The 15,559-nt window shown below is 34.6% G+C and overlaps 1 protein-coding gene across 1 annotated transcript in view; it reads right to left on the reverse strand.

Annotated features, from left to right (window-relative positions):
- Nucleotides 1-2,769: 2,769 nt before the first annotated feature.
- The window catches only part of sv2bb (synaptic vesicle glycoprotein 2Bb), a 51,563-nt gene continuing 38,773 nt past the window's right edge, over nucleotides 2,770-15,559 (reverse strand). The window contains exons 3-13 of the mRNA XM_087311890.1: nucleotides 11,542-11,722; nucleotides 11,012-11,163; nucleotides 10,245-10,378; nucleotides 8,480-8,569; nucleotides 7,966-8,079; nucleotides 7,795-7,883; nucleotides 7,078-7,242; nucleotides 6,848-6,981; nucleotides 6,577-6,777; nucleotides 6,303-6,462; nucleotides 2,770-4,359 (exon numbers count right to left, since the gene is read on the reverse strand). Coding sequence (XP_087168016.1) covers nucleotides 4,176-4,359; nucleotides 6,303-6,462; nucleotides 6,577-6,777; nucleotides 6,848-6,981; nucleotides 7,078-7,242; nucleotides 7,795-7,883; nucleotides 7,966-8,079; nucleotides 8,480-8,569; nucleotides 10,245-10,378; nucleotides 11,012-11,163; nucleotides 11,542-11,722 — 1,604 coding nt within the window. The 3' untranslated portion in view covers nucleotides 2,770-4,175. The remainder of the gene's footprint in view (nucleotides 4,360-6,302; nucleotides 6,463-6,576; nucleotides 6,778-6,847; nucleotides 6,982-7,077; nucleotides 7,243-7,794; nucleotides 7,884-7,965; nucleotides 8,080-8,479; nucleotides 8,570-10,244; nucleotides 10,379-11,011; nucleotides 11,164-11,541; nucleotides 11,723-15,559) is intronic.

A 15,559-nucleotide genomic window follows, 5' to 3' on the forward strand; every position in this document is an offset into this window, starting at 1 on the left:
CAGTTCCACTGACCGTAAATGCTGAATAGCTTGTCTACAACTAAAACCTCTCAACCAAGCGAAAAATCAGACTCCGCTCCAGCTCAGTTTCCCATATCTTGTTGTTACATCTTTCACACAGTTGCTCAAACCCCAGGACAGAATGAACTGGCAGGCAGAGGAAAGTTTTCAGCCAAAAAAAAAAGGCAAACACAAACTGTGTGAATCACATAAATGTTTATTTTTGCAAATCATAATTTACACATGTGTCACTAAAGAAAAAAACAAAACAGAAAAGATATTATTTCTGTGACAGGTGAAACAGACTTCCAAATGAATATATAAAGACGAAGACGTATATTATAAACAATTATAAATTAATTATGCTGTGTTTTTTATTAATTATGCAATATGAGGAGGTTTCCTGGAGTGAATCTGCAACATGTGGATCTGTTCAGATGTTAAATCTGGTACATGTATTTAATTTTTAAAGCAAACTGTAATGATGTGAGCATCCGCAGCTTTGTTCATTGTAATGTGGCAGTTTTGTGAACTTTAAAGGAACAGTTCAGCCAAAAATAAACATTGTTATTATTTACTCACACTAACGTATGTTCAAAATTATGTGTTAAGCAGTTTCAAAATGATATGTCAATTGAGTGGTGCTAAAAAGCTAGCTAAACTTGTATTAAAAACCGATAAACAACGTACACTTAAAAAATACAGATTTGATGCTTGTTTAGTTGAACCAACACAATTTATGCACTTTTTGGGGACAACCTAATTGTTTTATGTTTCCTCCTGTGGAATAAATTCTGTGGAACCCTTTATTTTTTACAGTGTACACTTTATGTCCCAACACAAATCGATTAAGTTAGCTTAACAAATTCAAGTAGATTGAACATTAAACAACTAAGTTGTCCCAAAAAATCTGGAGAATTGGGTTGTTTCAACTCATTTAAAATAAGTAGCTTGAACAAGCAGCAAAATCTTTTTTTGATTGTACTAAACGGACACTAAACCTAAATAATAGTGGGGGAAGAAAAATCTAGGACTAATTTATTTAATGCTAATTTATGAAAAATTTTAATTAGTTGTTTTACATACACACCAAAAAAAGTTTACTCCACTGGAAAAAGAAATGTATTAGTTTACAAATGATACACTAATTTAAGGATGTTTTTAGTATAGCATAGCAGCAAGGTGTTGTACAAGGAACTGAGCTGAAAAGAGTCTGCATTAATTGATATGATTTTTATTACAGTTATTTTGTGTATTGCTGTACACAATATTTGTTTTAACTGAAAATGGCAGTGAACTGTATAGTTATATTTATGACATTTTGCAAAATGTTGGTAGTGGTTTGATTTTCCAGCGAGCCCTGGATGGTTTTTGTCCATATAATGCATGTCAGTAGGGTCCAAAAACCATATTTTACTTAGATTTCACAAAATACGAGGGTCAGTAACTAAAGATGAATTATTCAATTTTGGATGAATTGTCACTTTAAAGGGTACATTTACATGACACCAATGTACTAAAAGCAGAATTTCTTTGTCTTCGCTTTTTTGAGAAAAGTTTCATATGCATAAAATGGATTTACACAGCCACTCACATTTTAATCACTTTGGATAAGAGCATTTGCTAAATTAATAATTGTAAACAGATCTACAAAAACAGCTACAACCCTGTATTTTGCATGCCAGGTTAGTAGATGTCTCGAAAACTATTGCACATCTATACACATAAGGTCCTATATTCACCATTGTTTGTTTTTTATAGCAAGCACTCGCTTATGTCTACAGATTGAACATCTAGTAGTATTAATCACCTGCATGAGGTCACCATTTTCAGTAAAGCAGCATTTGTATCATTTTCATTATCTTCGAAACCCATTTTCAAACGCTCACATTTTTTGACGTTTTGTGTTGGCACCAAGAACGACAACTACAAAGACAAAAAACGTTCTGATAGAAAACAACAGACCAAACTGTAGCGTAAGAGAAACAGATGTGTGTGAATCCCTGTAAGAATAACAAACTTCAGCTAGACTTAAAGCTAATAAACGAAAAACAAAGTAGTAAGACAGGCTCGAACAATTTAAAGCTAAAGACGATAAAAATGAAACAATGATAAAAATACATGGAAGTGATGCAAGCCAGGCTAGCAAATTGAAGTATAAAAAGTATTTAGCATTTTTGTTCTGCCTCCTTTGAAAATGCTGGGGAAAACATTTTGTGTTGTTTTTATTTTAATACACTGAATACAATCTCTAAATTTGTTTAATTAGATACATACATTTAAGGTTACATGAGCTGGATTCACTGGTAAGATGTGCTAGCAGCGGTAATGGGATAGTGAGCAGTTAAAGCTAAAAGAAAAGCATAAACAAAAAATAAGCCGATTTTTAAAATTCATTTTAATGAACTCCACGGTAGTTTCTTATTTATCAGGGGTTACCACAGCAGAATGAACCCCCAACTATTTTAGCATAAGTAGATGCCTTTCCAACCGCAACCAAGTAGATTTTTAAATCAAGAATACACGATTCTGAATTCACTGGTCAGATGTGCTAGTAGTACAAGCGGGTACACACTACATACTAAGGACAAGCGGGTAATGCAAAAAAAAAAAAAAAGAAATATATATATATATATATATTTAGCATTCGTCAAATACATTTATTATATGTATATTTACGTCTATCATGCATGGTTTGAACTCGTTTTCGAAGGCTCCTCTAACCGCCTCATAGATGTCGAACTAAAATGATACGCTACCAATGACTAGTATGGTCTAAGCAGTTTTATTTGCAGTGAGACATACAGTAGATCATCCAGACAGCACATTGATAAAAGACACAAACTTTACTTGGTAAATTACACACATGCAACTCAGTCAACAACAAGTACAGATATGTGGCTCTGTGAAGCTCAAGTCCAAAGTGTTTAAACCGTCTGACGTTTTCAGGATGCGAATGAACAAAACAAAAGGGCACTGGAAGGAGAGCGAGAGAACTCTAAGAAACCACACATTTAGTGAAAGGCAAGGAAAGTGAGGCTAGTCCCGTACGGTTCTCCGCCAGTTTATAGTTAATAAAGCAAATAAATAAATAATCATAACGGAGGAAGCACACATAATGGTTTCCGCACAAGTGCACATTCGCCACTGAGTATCCGAACATACAGCAACACATTAAGATCAATCTCTTGACAAAAAGTAGGGACAAAAATACACCTTTTTTTTTAGCGGAGGATATTTCTTAAGCAAAGGCAGAGGGTGAGACGGTAGCAAAATTACAAGCTATAGAATAAAATAAAAAGAAAATCTTCGACAGTACCTGAATTTTATATAGATTTTTTAATCAAGAAATGGCACAGGATTGAGACTTTCATGATTCTTGATACCCCATCCAAACAAAATTGTGACTATTTTTGTTTATACTGAAGAGTTTTGCTCTATAGATTTCTCTGAATCTATGTACAGTTGAAGTCAGGATTATTAGCCCTCCTGAATTATTTAATAAGTCCTCCTTCTGTTTAATGAAAAGAAGACACATTTCTAGACATAATAGTTTTAATAACTCATTTTTAATAACTGATATATTTTATCTTTGCCATGATGACAGTAAATAATATTTTACTAGATATTTTTCAAGATGCTAGTATTCAGCTTAAAGTGCAATTTAAAGGCTTAATTAGGTTAATTAGGCAAGTTGGGATAATTAGGCAGGTCATTGTATATTGATAATTTGTTCTGTTGGCAATTGAAAAAATATTGCTTAAGGGAGCTAATAATATTGACCTTAAAATGGTTTAAAAAAATTATTCTTGCTAAAATAAAAAATAAAAATATTTTCTCCAGAAGAAAAAAAATTATCGGAAATACTGTGAAAAATTCCTTGCTCTGTTAAACATCATTTGATAACTATTTGAAAAAGGAAAGAAATTCACAGAAGGGCTAATATTTTTGTCTTCAACTGTATGTAAGTGGTCCAGATGTTTTTTTGTGTCCCCGAATAGGCATGTATATGAAATATCAGGCATATGGATACATAGTTGACTAGGGGTAGAGCCATCATTTGGTCCTTGGGATATTGTTAGTAATTTAGTCTTTTTTTTCAACACACCCAATTTTACTCATGCCAGCAGTTGTTATCTTCACACTAATAGTCATACACTTTGAGCTTCAGATTTTCACATTAAGACCTTCTCTCTGGTCTCGGGCAGTTTCAGGGCCAGCACTCCGCCACTGACCAGAGCAGCGAATGACAGCAGAATGGGGATGACTTTGGTAATGCCTATGAATGAGGCGAAGATTGAGCTTCCCAGAATGGCCGCCAGCTTACACATGGCGTTTAAGAATCCGAACGCTGTGGCTCTGCAGAAGAAGTTGAGAACAGGCAATGAAACACAGCATGTGAGTACAATTGATTTCTTTTATTAAGCCTGAAATAAAGCTACGATTAAAATGAAACAAAAAAAGTAACAAAGTTTGAAATGTTGCCATCGCAACTAATTAAATAATGTGCTCACATTCTGAATGTACTAAAAACTACATCTGAAATAAAGCCAAGAAAAGTTTAAAAGTTCACCCTTTGTAGCATGGGTATCATGCACTAAACAAGGTGTGAGACTTTCTATGAGCAAAACAGCAGAATGCTGCTAAAGCTAGTTTAGCATTTACTGATCTGCTAACAAAAACAAAACTAATTTGTAAGTTACCAAAGGCCCACTATAATTTACAATTGTCTATCCGCCAACCTGATTTCACCAAGTAGGACATGTTCCTGGATCAACATCTATGTTGATCCTAGAACAACATTCCAATCAGCCCATCAGAATTAAGGCATACTTTTAGCATTTATATTAAGTTTGTGTTTTTGCATTTCTTTGATTGTTATTCAACTATTATTCATCTCTGATTTCGGGAATAATTTATAGTTTGTGTTGGGTTTAGGTGTAGGTTATGGGTATGGATTACATTTTCAAACAAAAATAATGTTCCAGGATCAACATAGATATTAATCCAGGATTGCATCGTACTTGGTAAAATCACGATGTGCATTTGTTATCACTATACTTTCACCGGCCACTATATTAGGTACATCTGTCCAACTGCTAGTTAACGAAAATTTCTAATCAGCCAATCACATGGCAGCAACTCAGTGCATTTAGGCATGGAGACATGGTCAAGACAACCATGCTGCAGTTTAAACTAAGCATCAGAATGGGGAAGAAATGTGATTTAAGTGACTTTAAACATGGCATGGTTGTTGGTGCCAGACAGGCTGAATGTAAGTATTTCAGAAAATGCTGCTCTACTGAGATTTTCACGCACAACCATCTCTAGGGTTTACAACGAATGGTCAGAAGATTAGAAAATATCCAGTGAGCGGCAGTTCTGTTGGTGCAAATGCATTGTTGGTGCCAGAGGTCAGAGGAGAATGGCCAGACTAGTTTGAGCTGATAGAAAGGCAACAGTAACTCAAATACGCGTTACAACCGGGTTATGAAGAAAAGCACCTCTGAAAGCACAAAATGTCCAACCTTGAGGCGGATGGGCTACAGCAGCAGAAGACCCAACCGGGTGCCACTCCTGTCAGCTAAGAACAGGAAACTGAGGCTACAATTCACACAGGCTCAGCAAAATTTGACAATAGAAGATTGGAAAAACTTTGCCTGGTCTGATGAGTGTCAATTTCTGCTGCGATATTCGGATGTTAGGGTCAGAATTTGGTGTCAACAACATGAAAGCAACATGAATGCCTTGTAATAATGATTCAGGGTGGGTGAGGTCGTTTAATGGTGTGGGGGATATTTTCTTGGCACACTTTGGGCCCATTAGTACCAATTGAGCATCGTGTCAACACCACAGCCTTCCTGAGTATTGTTGCTGACCATGCCTTTATGACAAAAGTGTAGGCTACCCATCTTCTGATGGCCACTTCCAGCAGGATAACGCTCCATGTATTAAAGTGCAAATCATCTCAGACTGGTTTCTTGAGCATGACAATGAGTTCATTGTACTCAAGTGGTCTCCACAGTCACCAGAGCTCAATCCAATAGAGCACCTTTGGGATGTGGTGAAACGGGAGATTCGCATCATGGATGTGCAGCCAACAAATCTGCATCAACTGTGTGATGCTATCATGTCAATATAAACCAATATCTCTGAGGAACATTTCCAGTACCTTGTTGAATCTATGCCACAAAGGATTAAGGCAGTTCGGAAGGTAAAATAGGGTCCAACCCGGTACTAGTAAGGTGTACCTAATAAAGTGGCTGGTGAGTGTAGATTACAATAATTACTATTAGTCATACCTTTTAGAAGCTGGGTAGAGTTCCACAGTGATGACCTGAATGCCATTCCAGGCTGCTACGCTAACACCATAAAATAGACACTGCCAGGCAATGATGGCGGCTTGACTGAAGCTCAAGAACAGAAAAAAGGTGCATCCCGCAGAAACAAGCATCGAACCACCTGGAGAGAGAGAGAGAGAAAAAAAAAACATGTATTTTAGTTTTTAAATCCCATCCTGGTTAGAAACTAAACTAGCTTACAAGGTATTAGCCTTTAATTAGCGGTTTAGCTCACCTATAATCTTGATTCGTCCAATCTTATCCATGAAGAGTGCCGAAATAATATTTCCAGGCAACACGGCTAAGCTGCCCAAGAAGCTGACCAAGTAGATGAGGACGTCGTTGTCCTCCTCGTAGTCTAAATGGCATCCCTTCTTGTTGTGGAGGAAAGTGACGTTCTCCATAGTACAGTCAATGAACTTTTCTTCATACAAGTCTGTGGAAATAAAGAAACCATGAGTCCTATTGCTCAAAACTATCTCTGAATTACGAAAACAATCTCTTACCTGTGTCGTAAAAAACAGTACTGCGGATGGTGCAGTTTTCAAACATCGTTTCCGTTGATCGGACGTTTTCAAAGAAGCAATCAACAAATAAGGAGTCTTCAAATTTCACAGACTTCATCTCAATGTTGATGAACCTGCACGAAAGCCGACAAACATTGAGATCCTGACAATTAAAATGCATGGATGTCATGGATAACAGACTTTTGCAGATGGTGTTTATGTGAACGTACTTGTCGTTGATGTATTCCCCTTCTTTATGTACTTGGTTTTCCAAAGAGAAGTTGAAATGAAACTGCTCCACCTTTTCCCGATGGAACACTTTCACTTTGGATTCATATTCCTCATGCTGGAGGTGTTTGATCATGTCAGGAAACCATACCGAAAGCCCATAGTAGCTAAAAAAAATTGCAGAAGAAAGAGAAGCAATTGAATGTATAGTATTAAGACGCAGTTTTTGGGTGGGGTTATCTCTTTTTAGACCAATGGATGATTGGGATGCTGTTTGGGTGTGGAAATTTCAGCTTCTAACACTACAGGTGCTAAAGTTAGCCATTTTTGCTTTAACAGAAGATGATTTAAAGGCTATTTTTATGCAAAATAATCAATCTGTGCAAGAAACCAAACATTATTTACAACATTTCACTCATGGTGAACTTTTGCCAGTGCTAAGGATTAAAAAGTATAATGTTGTGATGTTTATTTAGTTGCAGACTGAACTTTTTACTTCATAAGACTTTAATTAGGAGTTATCAATGAGTATCGATGGGTTTGGCTGTTGATTTTATATTACCTCTATGATCTTAAATCACTCTGAAAGTGCTAGAAGTCATTGATGTGGATTTTATCAGTAATCAAGGGCCATAATTTCCGCTAAAATCTTCGTTAATGTTGTTCTGAAGATAAAAGTGTTAAGTAAAGATTATTAAATAATGAATAAAGTGGTTTACCTAAATGCCATAGTGAACCATATGATGGCCATCAGTAGAGTAGCGAGTCTTAGCTCACGACCAAAGAGAGACAAAACATTTTTGATGACCTGCACACAAAGATAGCTTCATTTTAAGATTGCATATTGAACAACTTGGTAAATCGATAAGACAGATGGTTTTATGGTTTACCAGCTTGGTCAGTGTTAAAGTTCGAACCACCCATCTTTGGAAAGCAGTTCCAGTTGCAGTCTGAATCTCAATGAACTCATCCTCTTGGGTCTTTGGAGTCCTGATTTGAGTTACCTGGAAAAAGGATTCATCATTCATGAGGCACTGTGGTAAAATCAGAGCTAACTGCATTATTTTGGTTAATAGTTTTCCCCAAAATAAAAATTCTGCCATTAAGTTATCCCAAACCTGTATGAGTTTCTCTTAACTGCTGAACACAAAGTAAGATATTTAGAAAAGCTTTGGTAACTAAATAAAAATCGATGGTATGCATTGACTGTCATAGTATTTTATTTCCTACTATCGACTGTCTAGTTACTCTGTTTTGAAACACAACATTTTGACATCTTTTAAAATATGTTTATTTTTTGTGTTCTTCAGATGAAAGGAACTCCTATAATTTTGGTACTGTCAGTAAATGTTAATTTTAGGTGAACTATTCCATATCAAACCAAACCAGCCAAACCAAACTCACAGTAAAGACTTTTTCTGGTTGTCCTTTGGCTCTCCAGTTGGTATCATGAACCTGTTTAAGGATCATCCAGGCTTCATCATGTTTAGCATTCTGGAAGAGAAAAAATATTCCTTTCTCATAACTGTGTGAATATTGCAAATTATGTTTTTGCTCATAATTTGATATTTTTATTCAGAAAGAATGAATTAAGTTGATCAAAAGTTACAGCAAACCAGGGTTTCTGCAGAGTCTTTAAAAGTCTTAAAATGTCTTAAATCTCAAAATCCTAATTTTAGACCTTAAAAAGTGGTAAAATTACTTAAATATTCTGTTGTTGGTTTTAAATCTTTTTAAAACATGTCTTAATGTTCCTTTGTTCATGTATTGCTACCAAATCTGGCCAAAAACCATACAATCACCAACTATAATCTCAATAAAACTGACTATAATCAATAAAAAGGTCATTTTTAACTCTATTTATCCTGATGGTTTAATTATTTTCCTTACTGTAACATTTTTTTAAAAGTTCTCCATGTATTTACTTCTGAGGACACTGACCTGGACAGATTGTTGTGCATAGATTTAGTTTATTATAGTTTTTAAAAGATTTATACATTTTTTTTATGTTAAAGACAGTTTATGTGGGGAAAAAAGTGTATGGATACAAGAAGAGCTTGCTTGTTTTTACACAATATTTAAAATATTTAGCTAAGAAAAAATATAAAATATATATATAAAAAAATAATTATTAATGTATTATTAAATGTAATTATATATATATATATATATATATATATATATATATATATATATATATATATATATATATATATATATATATATATATATATATATATATATATATATTTTGAAAAGGGCTAATAAAAATCTTTCCATTAGGGCCATTTAAAAAAACTCCTTAGCCTTTAGCCCTAGGGTCAAAAATTCAATTTATAATGGTGTTGAAAAGTCCTTAATTGAACTCCGTTTAACCTGCAAAAACCCTGGCAAACACACTCATTTGACAAAAGAGTTCTATTTAAAACAAATGTTTCTCATTTAAACCAAATAATACAAAAAAACACATATTACATTTGAGCAATTTTATACTTTCTTTACTGCAAACGCCAGCTCCATAACGCTGCTCATTTTTTAACTGATGGTAATATGAAATGTTACTTAAGCACCAAATTCAGCTTCGTCATCAGGAAAAAAAATCATGCTTTATCATGTGTTAAAATATATTTTCAAAACAGGTATCTTAAACTATTTTAAAATATTCTTGTTTACGGTACTTGATTTGATAAATAAATCTTTAGAAGCATAACATTTCAGAAATTAATATTCAAAAAGGATAACTTCTAAACTTTTGTATGGTATATAGACTACAGTAGATTTATAGAAGTTCAATTACACATTCGGTTTATTTAAATACCTTGCATAAGTAAAACTTTGCTTATGACAAAATAAGATTATAAATGAGGTGAAATCCACATTGTAAATAAGACTGAATCTATTAAATTAATTAGTCAATTAATTAATTACTCATTAAATTATCTTGCCCACTTATAAATTAGTTTGTGCTGTGTAGTTGTAGGCTGTGAAGTAGTATCACATAGTTTGATTACAAATGTCTACTCTTCTGCATATTCGCTTTGGATAAAAGCGTCTGCTAAATGACTAAATGTAAATGTAAATGAAAAATATTTTGAGGTAGTTTGACAGGTTATGGTAACCCTAAAGCAAGAAAACTTTTATGGTTTTGAAACATAAATTAAACATTTACCTCTAGCAGGAAGCGTGGGCTCTCAGGCATGAACATTAGTCCAACAAAAGCTGCTATAGCTGGGAGAGCACAAACCAGCACAAACACCCGCCAGCTGTGGAACTGGAACTCTGTGCCCATACTGAAACCCCAGCCTGAAAAACAGCACAACACAACCAACGTGTAAAAACTAAGAGGAAATCAGTTATATTATAATATATAAGGAATGGTAAGCTGATTTAACCTTAAGTTAAAAAACATACTACTATTTATTTTTATGCTACAAGTATTTATTTTGTTGTCACTATAGCTTAATATATAGGGTATCATATGTATTATATACTAGTTAGTGTAAGAAGTGCAATGATATTATACAGCGGCTGAAAATAGTCCCTATCTAGATTTCATTGTGCCTGCTGCAGCCGTGGTGCAGCAGCAAAGTTCCTTGATTATTACGCCAGATTGAGAATTTTTCCTAGCCATAAAACCATAGAAAATCTTTTAATTTTGATGTCTGTCTTAGTGCAAGATGTAACAACAGAAGTTTCAAGCTTTAAATAGGAAACAAAACTATTTAGTTATTTTTGAGATGCTAATGGTCTAATCCGATTCTGTGATCTATGCTAAGCTAAGCTAAAAGTGGTCCCGGCAGACCCGGAGATCAGCTGTATGGATTAAAACATGTTAAAACTCAATTGTTTATCTTTAGGGGAGTTGTAAAATGAGCATAGTGGAGAGTTCCTTCAAAACTGCTTGCCATTAACATGGTATATATGTATGTACTGTACCGTATCGTGGAATGATGCCCCATGCAGTGAAGGAGGCGTAGATGCCACCCATCATCCAAAACATGCAGAGCCAGCTGAGATGTTCTCCTCTCTTATCCATTTGCAGGAATTCCGAGAAGTACGAGTACACGATTGGGACGGAGCCACCGATCCTGCAAGACAACATGGGGCCGAAGTGCAATTATTCCAACCTACAAACATTCATTACCTTTTTCTGGTCCACAAAACCTCTGTAAATGAGGTACGAGAGCATTATTAAGAGTCATGATGTAGTCCTTAGGGTGTTATAACTTGAAACTACTACCAGAGGCTGCAAGATTAAAAGTTGCCTGTGAATCAGTATTATAATTACAGCCTTTCTTTGGAGTCAGGGGAAAAGGGATTTACAGCAGGACTCGACCTCTAATGGAAAACAGTGAGTTATTTTGATGCAATTAAATGGCTTCTGAGGTGGAGGGCAGACCTTTGTGCTTTATTTCTTAATGTATTGTTAGTATATCTTTGTTTTTGTTTTCTTTTCTCTTGCTTACCCTATTCCAGAAAACAGCCTGAAGAAGAGGAAGAAACCGTATCCCTGGGCGAACGAGGAGAAGAAGGCAGAGATGCAGTTCATGGCCAAGACGATGATCAGACATTTCCGTCGACCTACTTTATCAGCCAGACCACCCCAAATAAACGCTCCGAACATCATTCCCAGAAACACTATCAAACCTGCAGGAGAAATGGTAAACCATTAGAAATCAATTAACATCAATATTTAATTTTTTTTTATTTTTTTTTAGTTTAAGGTGGCATTAGGGGCAAAGCAGTGGCGCAGTAGGTAGTGCTGTCGCCTCACAGCAAGAAGGTCACTGGGTCGCTGGTTCGAACCTCGGCTCATTTCTGTGAGGAGTTTGCATGTTCTATTTTTTGCCTACCTACCCTAACCTGCCTAGTTAACCTAACTAACCTAGTTAAGCCTTTAAATGTCACTTTAAGCTGTATAAAAGTGTCTTATAATATCTAGTAAAATATTATTTACTGTCATAATAGCAAAAAAAAAAACAGTTATTAGAAATGAATTATTAAAACTATTATGCTTAGAAATTTGTTGAAAAAAATCTAAACAGAAATTGGGTAAAAAAAATAAACGGGGGCTAATAATTCAGGGGACTAATAATTCTGACTTTAACTGTGTGTGTTGTGTGTGTGTGTGTGTGTCTATATATATATATGGTAACTACTAACTAAGAATACTAATAATATGCCTTCATTTGTTTATTTTATAATACTAATTTAAAATATTAATTAGTATTTTTTCATTTATTACTTTTAGTAGTCATATTGTTTGACTTCCTCTAGATGGCATCCTCTCCTTCGTTTCCTTCTCAATTGGTATACAGTTAGCATTATGATTCTGTTCATCTCCCAAACGAAATTTACTGCAGAGTGTTTACTTTCAATCAATCTTATCTAATGAGATTCAGTAGATTCTACATGCGTTTTTTTTAATTAAATATGTAAGATCAGAACTCAAGTAACCACAATCAACTCAGGCTAATGCAGCCTCTCAAATGGAGGGAAAGGAACAAGGAATGAACAGTCAAAAGGTTAAGTGATTGCAATGAAAGGTTTTGCAATTCTGGTCAATCTTAATGAGCGCGAGTGGGTGTTCAGAAGCTATAGCAGAAATCACAGGTGTGCTGTTTGGCTGACGAAACACAGCTAGCGAATGTACCTGTCAGCGGGAAGCTCACTTAAGAGAACTGCCATTAGGTTTGAACCTTTGTGCAATGTCGGTGGAGGCACATTATCATTACTCCGCTAGATTACCTCCTTTTTTGAAAGCTGAAATTATTACAATTATGCTTCGCAAATGTACCAGAAATTTAAAAAGTTGAAATGGAGTTTAAAATAAGTTACAATTGCTTAAATGATAGGCTTGAAAATGGTGCTGACAAGGATGAGTTCAGTATCCAAGGAATGCACAAGTTTGTAACTAAAGTATTTTTTGTTTAAAAAAAAAGGCAAAAATGTTAATTCAATTAAGACTTCAGACATATATCCAGAAATCACAATCCATTATCAATACAAGGAAGACTCTGGTGCTTTAATCGCTGCCATAAATATTCAGAAAGACTTATTTTACATTTAAATTCAGTCAATTTGGGCTACACGGTGGCGCAGTGGGTAGTACAATCGCCTTACAGCAAGAAGGTTGCTGGTTCGAGCCTCGGCTGGGTCAGTTGGCATTTCTGTGAGGAGTTTGCATCTTCTCCCTGTGTTCACGTGGGTTTCCTCCGGGTTCGCTATATAGGTGAATTGGGTAAGCTAAATATCGTAGTATATGACTGTGATTGAGTGTGTATGGGTGTTTTCCAGTGATGGGTTGCAGCTGGAAGGGCATTTGCTGCATAAAACATATGCTGGATATGTTGGCAGTTCGTTCCACAGTGGCGACCCCGGATTGATAAAGGGACTAAAGAGGGTCACACACTAGAAGGTGTCCAGCCACGACTCAGGACACTGTTCATATTTCTGCCGTGACACAGAGTGTCATCTGATTAGTTTCATTTTAAATAGCGTGCGAATGTGCGCATCTGGTGTGTGACGCAGCGCTAAGACGAAAAGAAAATTAATGAATGGATGAATTTAGTAACATTTTTGTCCAAAGCGATTTATGATAGAGGAGATATTCAGCAAATCAAAAAGTAGAGGCAATGCACACAAGAAGTGCTAATTATACAAAGGAACTGTTAATGCTCAGAGAGTTAAGTTCCAAGGAGTGGGGAGTATATATATATATATATATATATATATATATATATATAGAGAGAGAGAGAGAGAGAGAGAGAGAGAGAGAGAGAGAGAGAGAGGGAGAGAGAGAGAAAGAGAAAGAAAGACAAAATAGTGTTTCTACAGGTGGTTTGTCAAGCCCACTCACTTGTGTTCATAAATGCACCATGTTTTTTTTTTTAGATGGAGTGATTGTAAGAAAGAATCTGGTGAAAATGTGCAAAAAACTAAACAAAAAAACAACATGGGCAAGTGTCTTTTACAGTGTCAGAAAGAGTTAGTTTTCTACAAGTGGTTTGTTAAGCCCACTCACCTGCGAGGCACAACCTCAATCATTTTGTTACATCATTACTTGTCTTCTACTTCTACAAAGTATTGCAATTTTTAAGATAAATCAACTTAATTAATAGTTAAATTCTCTTTAAACTTTATATGAATGCCTTCTAAATATATGATTATGCTTATTGAGAGATAAAGTTGTGGTCACATTTGTAAACTTCTGCAAAATGCAAAAAAGAAGTCCAGATTTATGGCATTCGTATAGAATTTAATGCATTTTAACAGTAAAAGTTTGTTGTACAACAATATGTTGGACAGTATTTAAAATAAGTAATTGACTACTATTGCAGCAACCCATCAACTAGTTTTAAAAACATATTTGCATTACAAAATCTAAGCAAATCTCAAAAGTATAAATCTAGTAAAAACATTTTACCAACATAAAAAAATTATAAAAAATAAAAACAATTAGTAAGTTTGGTTAGTGTTTTATTTGTAGAATGTCAAATAAAATTTCCTTTTTGTCTTAGTGAATACAATTTTAAGGCTGGTGCAGTAAATCAGCCATGAGACTGAGATTTGTCTTCAGATTTAACCAATTCAAATCATTTCAGTAAAACAGTAAAACATTAAAAATCACAAAATTAAGTTAGTTTAACTTATAACTTTTAATAAAGTTGCTTTGACTTAATGAAAAAAGAGTTATGGTAACTCATAAACTGATTATATTTAGCAAAACTCAAACTGAATGAGTTATGAATGAAATAATTCAATTTTTTGTGTTAATTTATCTCTAATACAAATCATTTGAGTAATTATATAGTTGTTTAGACTTAATTTGTATTACTTACTGAACTTAGCGATTTCATAACTGAACTTGTAACTGAAAATGTTTAAGTTACTAATACTCTGAACATTTGATGATAGCAACACAAATAATATGTCTATGGGACCCTCTCTCTCTCTCTCTCTCTCTCTCTCTCTCTCTCTCTCTCTATATATATATATATATATATATATATATATATATATATATATATATATATATATATATATATATATATGTATACTTTACAGTACACAAATAATTTGCCGCAACGGGTTTGCTCAAACAGTAACTTCTGCTATTAAAGGACTTTCTAAGCAAAATCTATTTAATTCTCCAAAGTATGTAACATGCTACCTAACAGCTTGTAAACCTCTCAATCTGCAATTCAAATAGAAGTGGTCTCATATAATTTGTTCATTAAAATGTATGTAATTAATATAAAATGAAAATAATACGTTCAAATATGTACAATTGGGCCAGGTATTCATTCATTCATTTTCTTTTCGGCTTAGTCACTTTATTAATCAGGGGTCACCACAGCAGAATGAACCGCCAACTTACCCAGCATATGTTTTACGCAGCTGATGCCCTTCCAGCTGCAACCCAGTACTGGGAAACATCCATTCACTCTTGCATTCACATACATACACTACGGACAATTTAGC

The sequence above is a fragment of the Danio rerio genome, chromosome 25 (assembly GCF_052040795.2).
Source record: "Danio rerio strain M-AB ecotype USA chromosome 25, GRCz13ab, whole genome shotgun sequence".
NCBI lineage: Eukaryota > Metazoa > Chordata > Actinopteri > Cypriniformes > Danionidae > Danio > Danio rerio.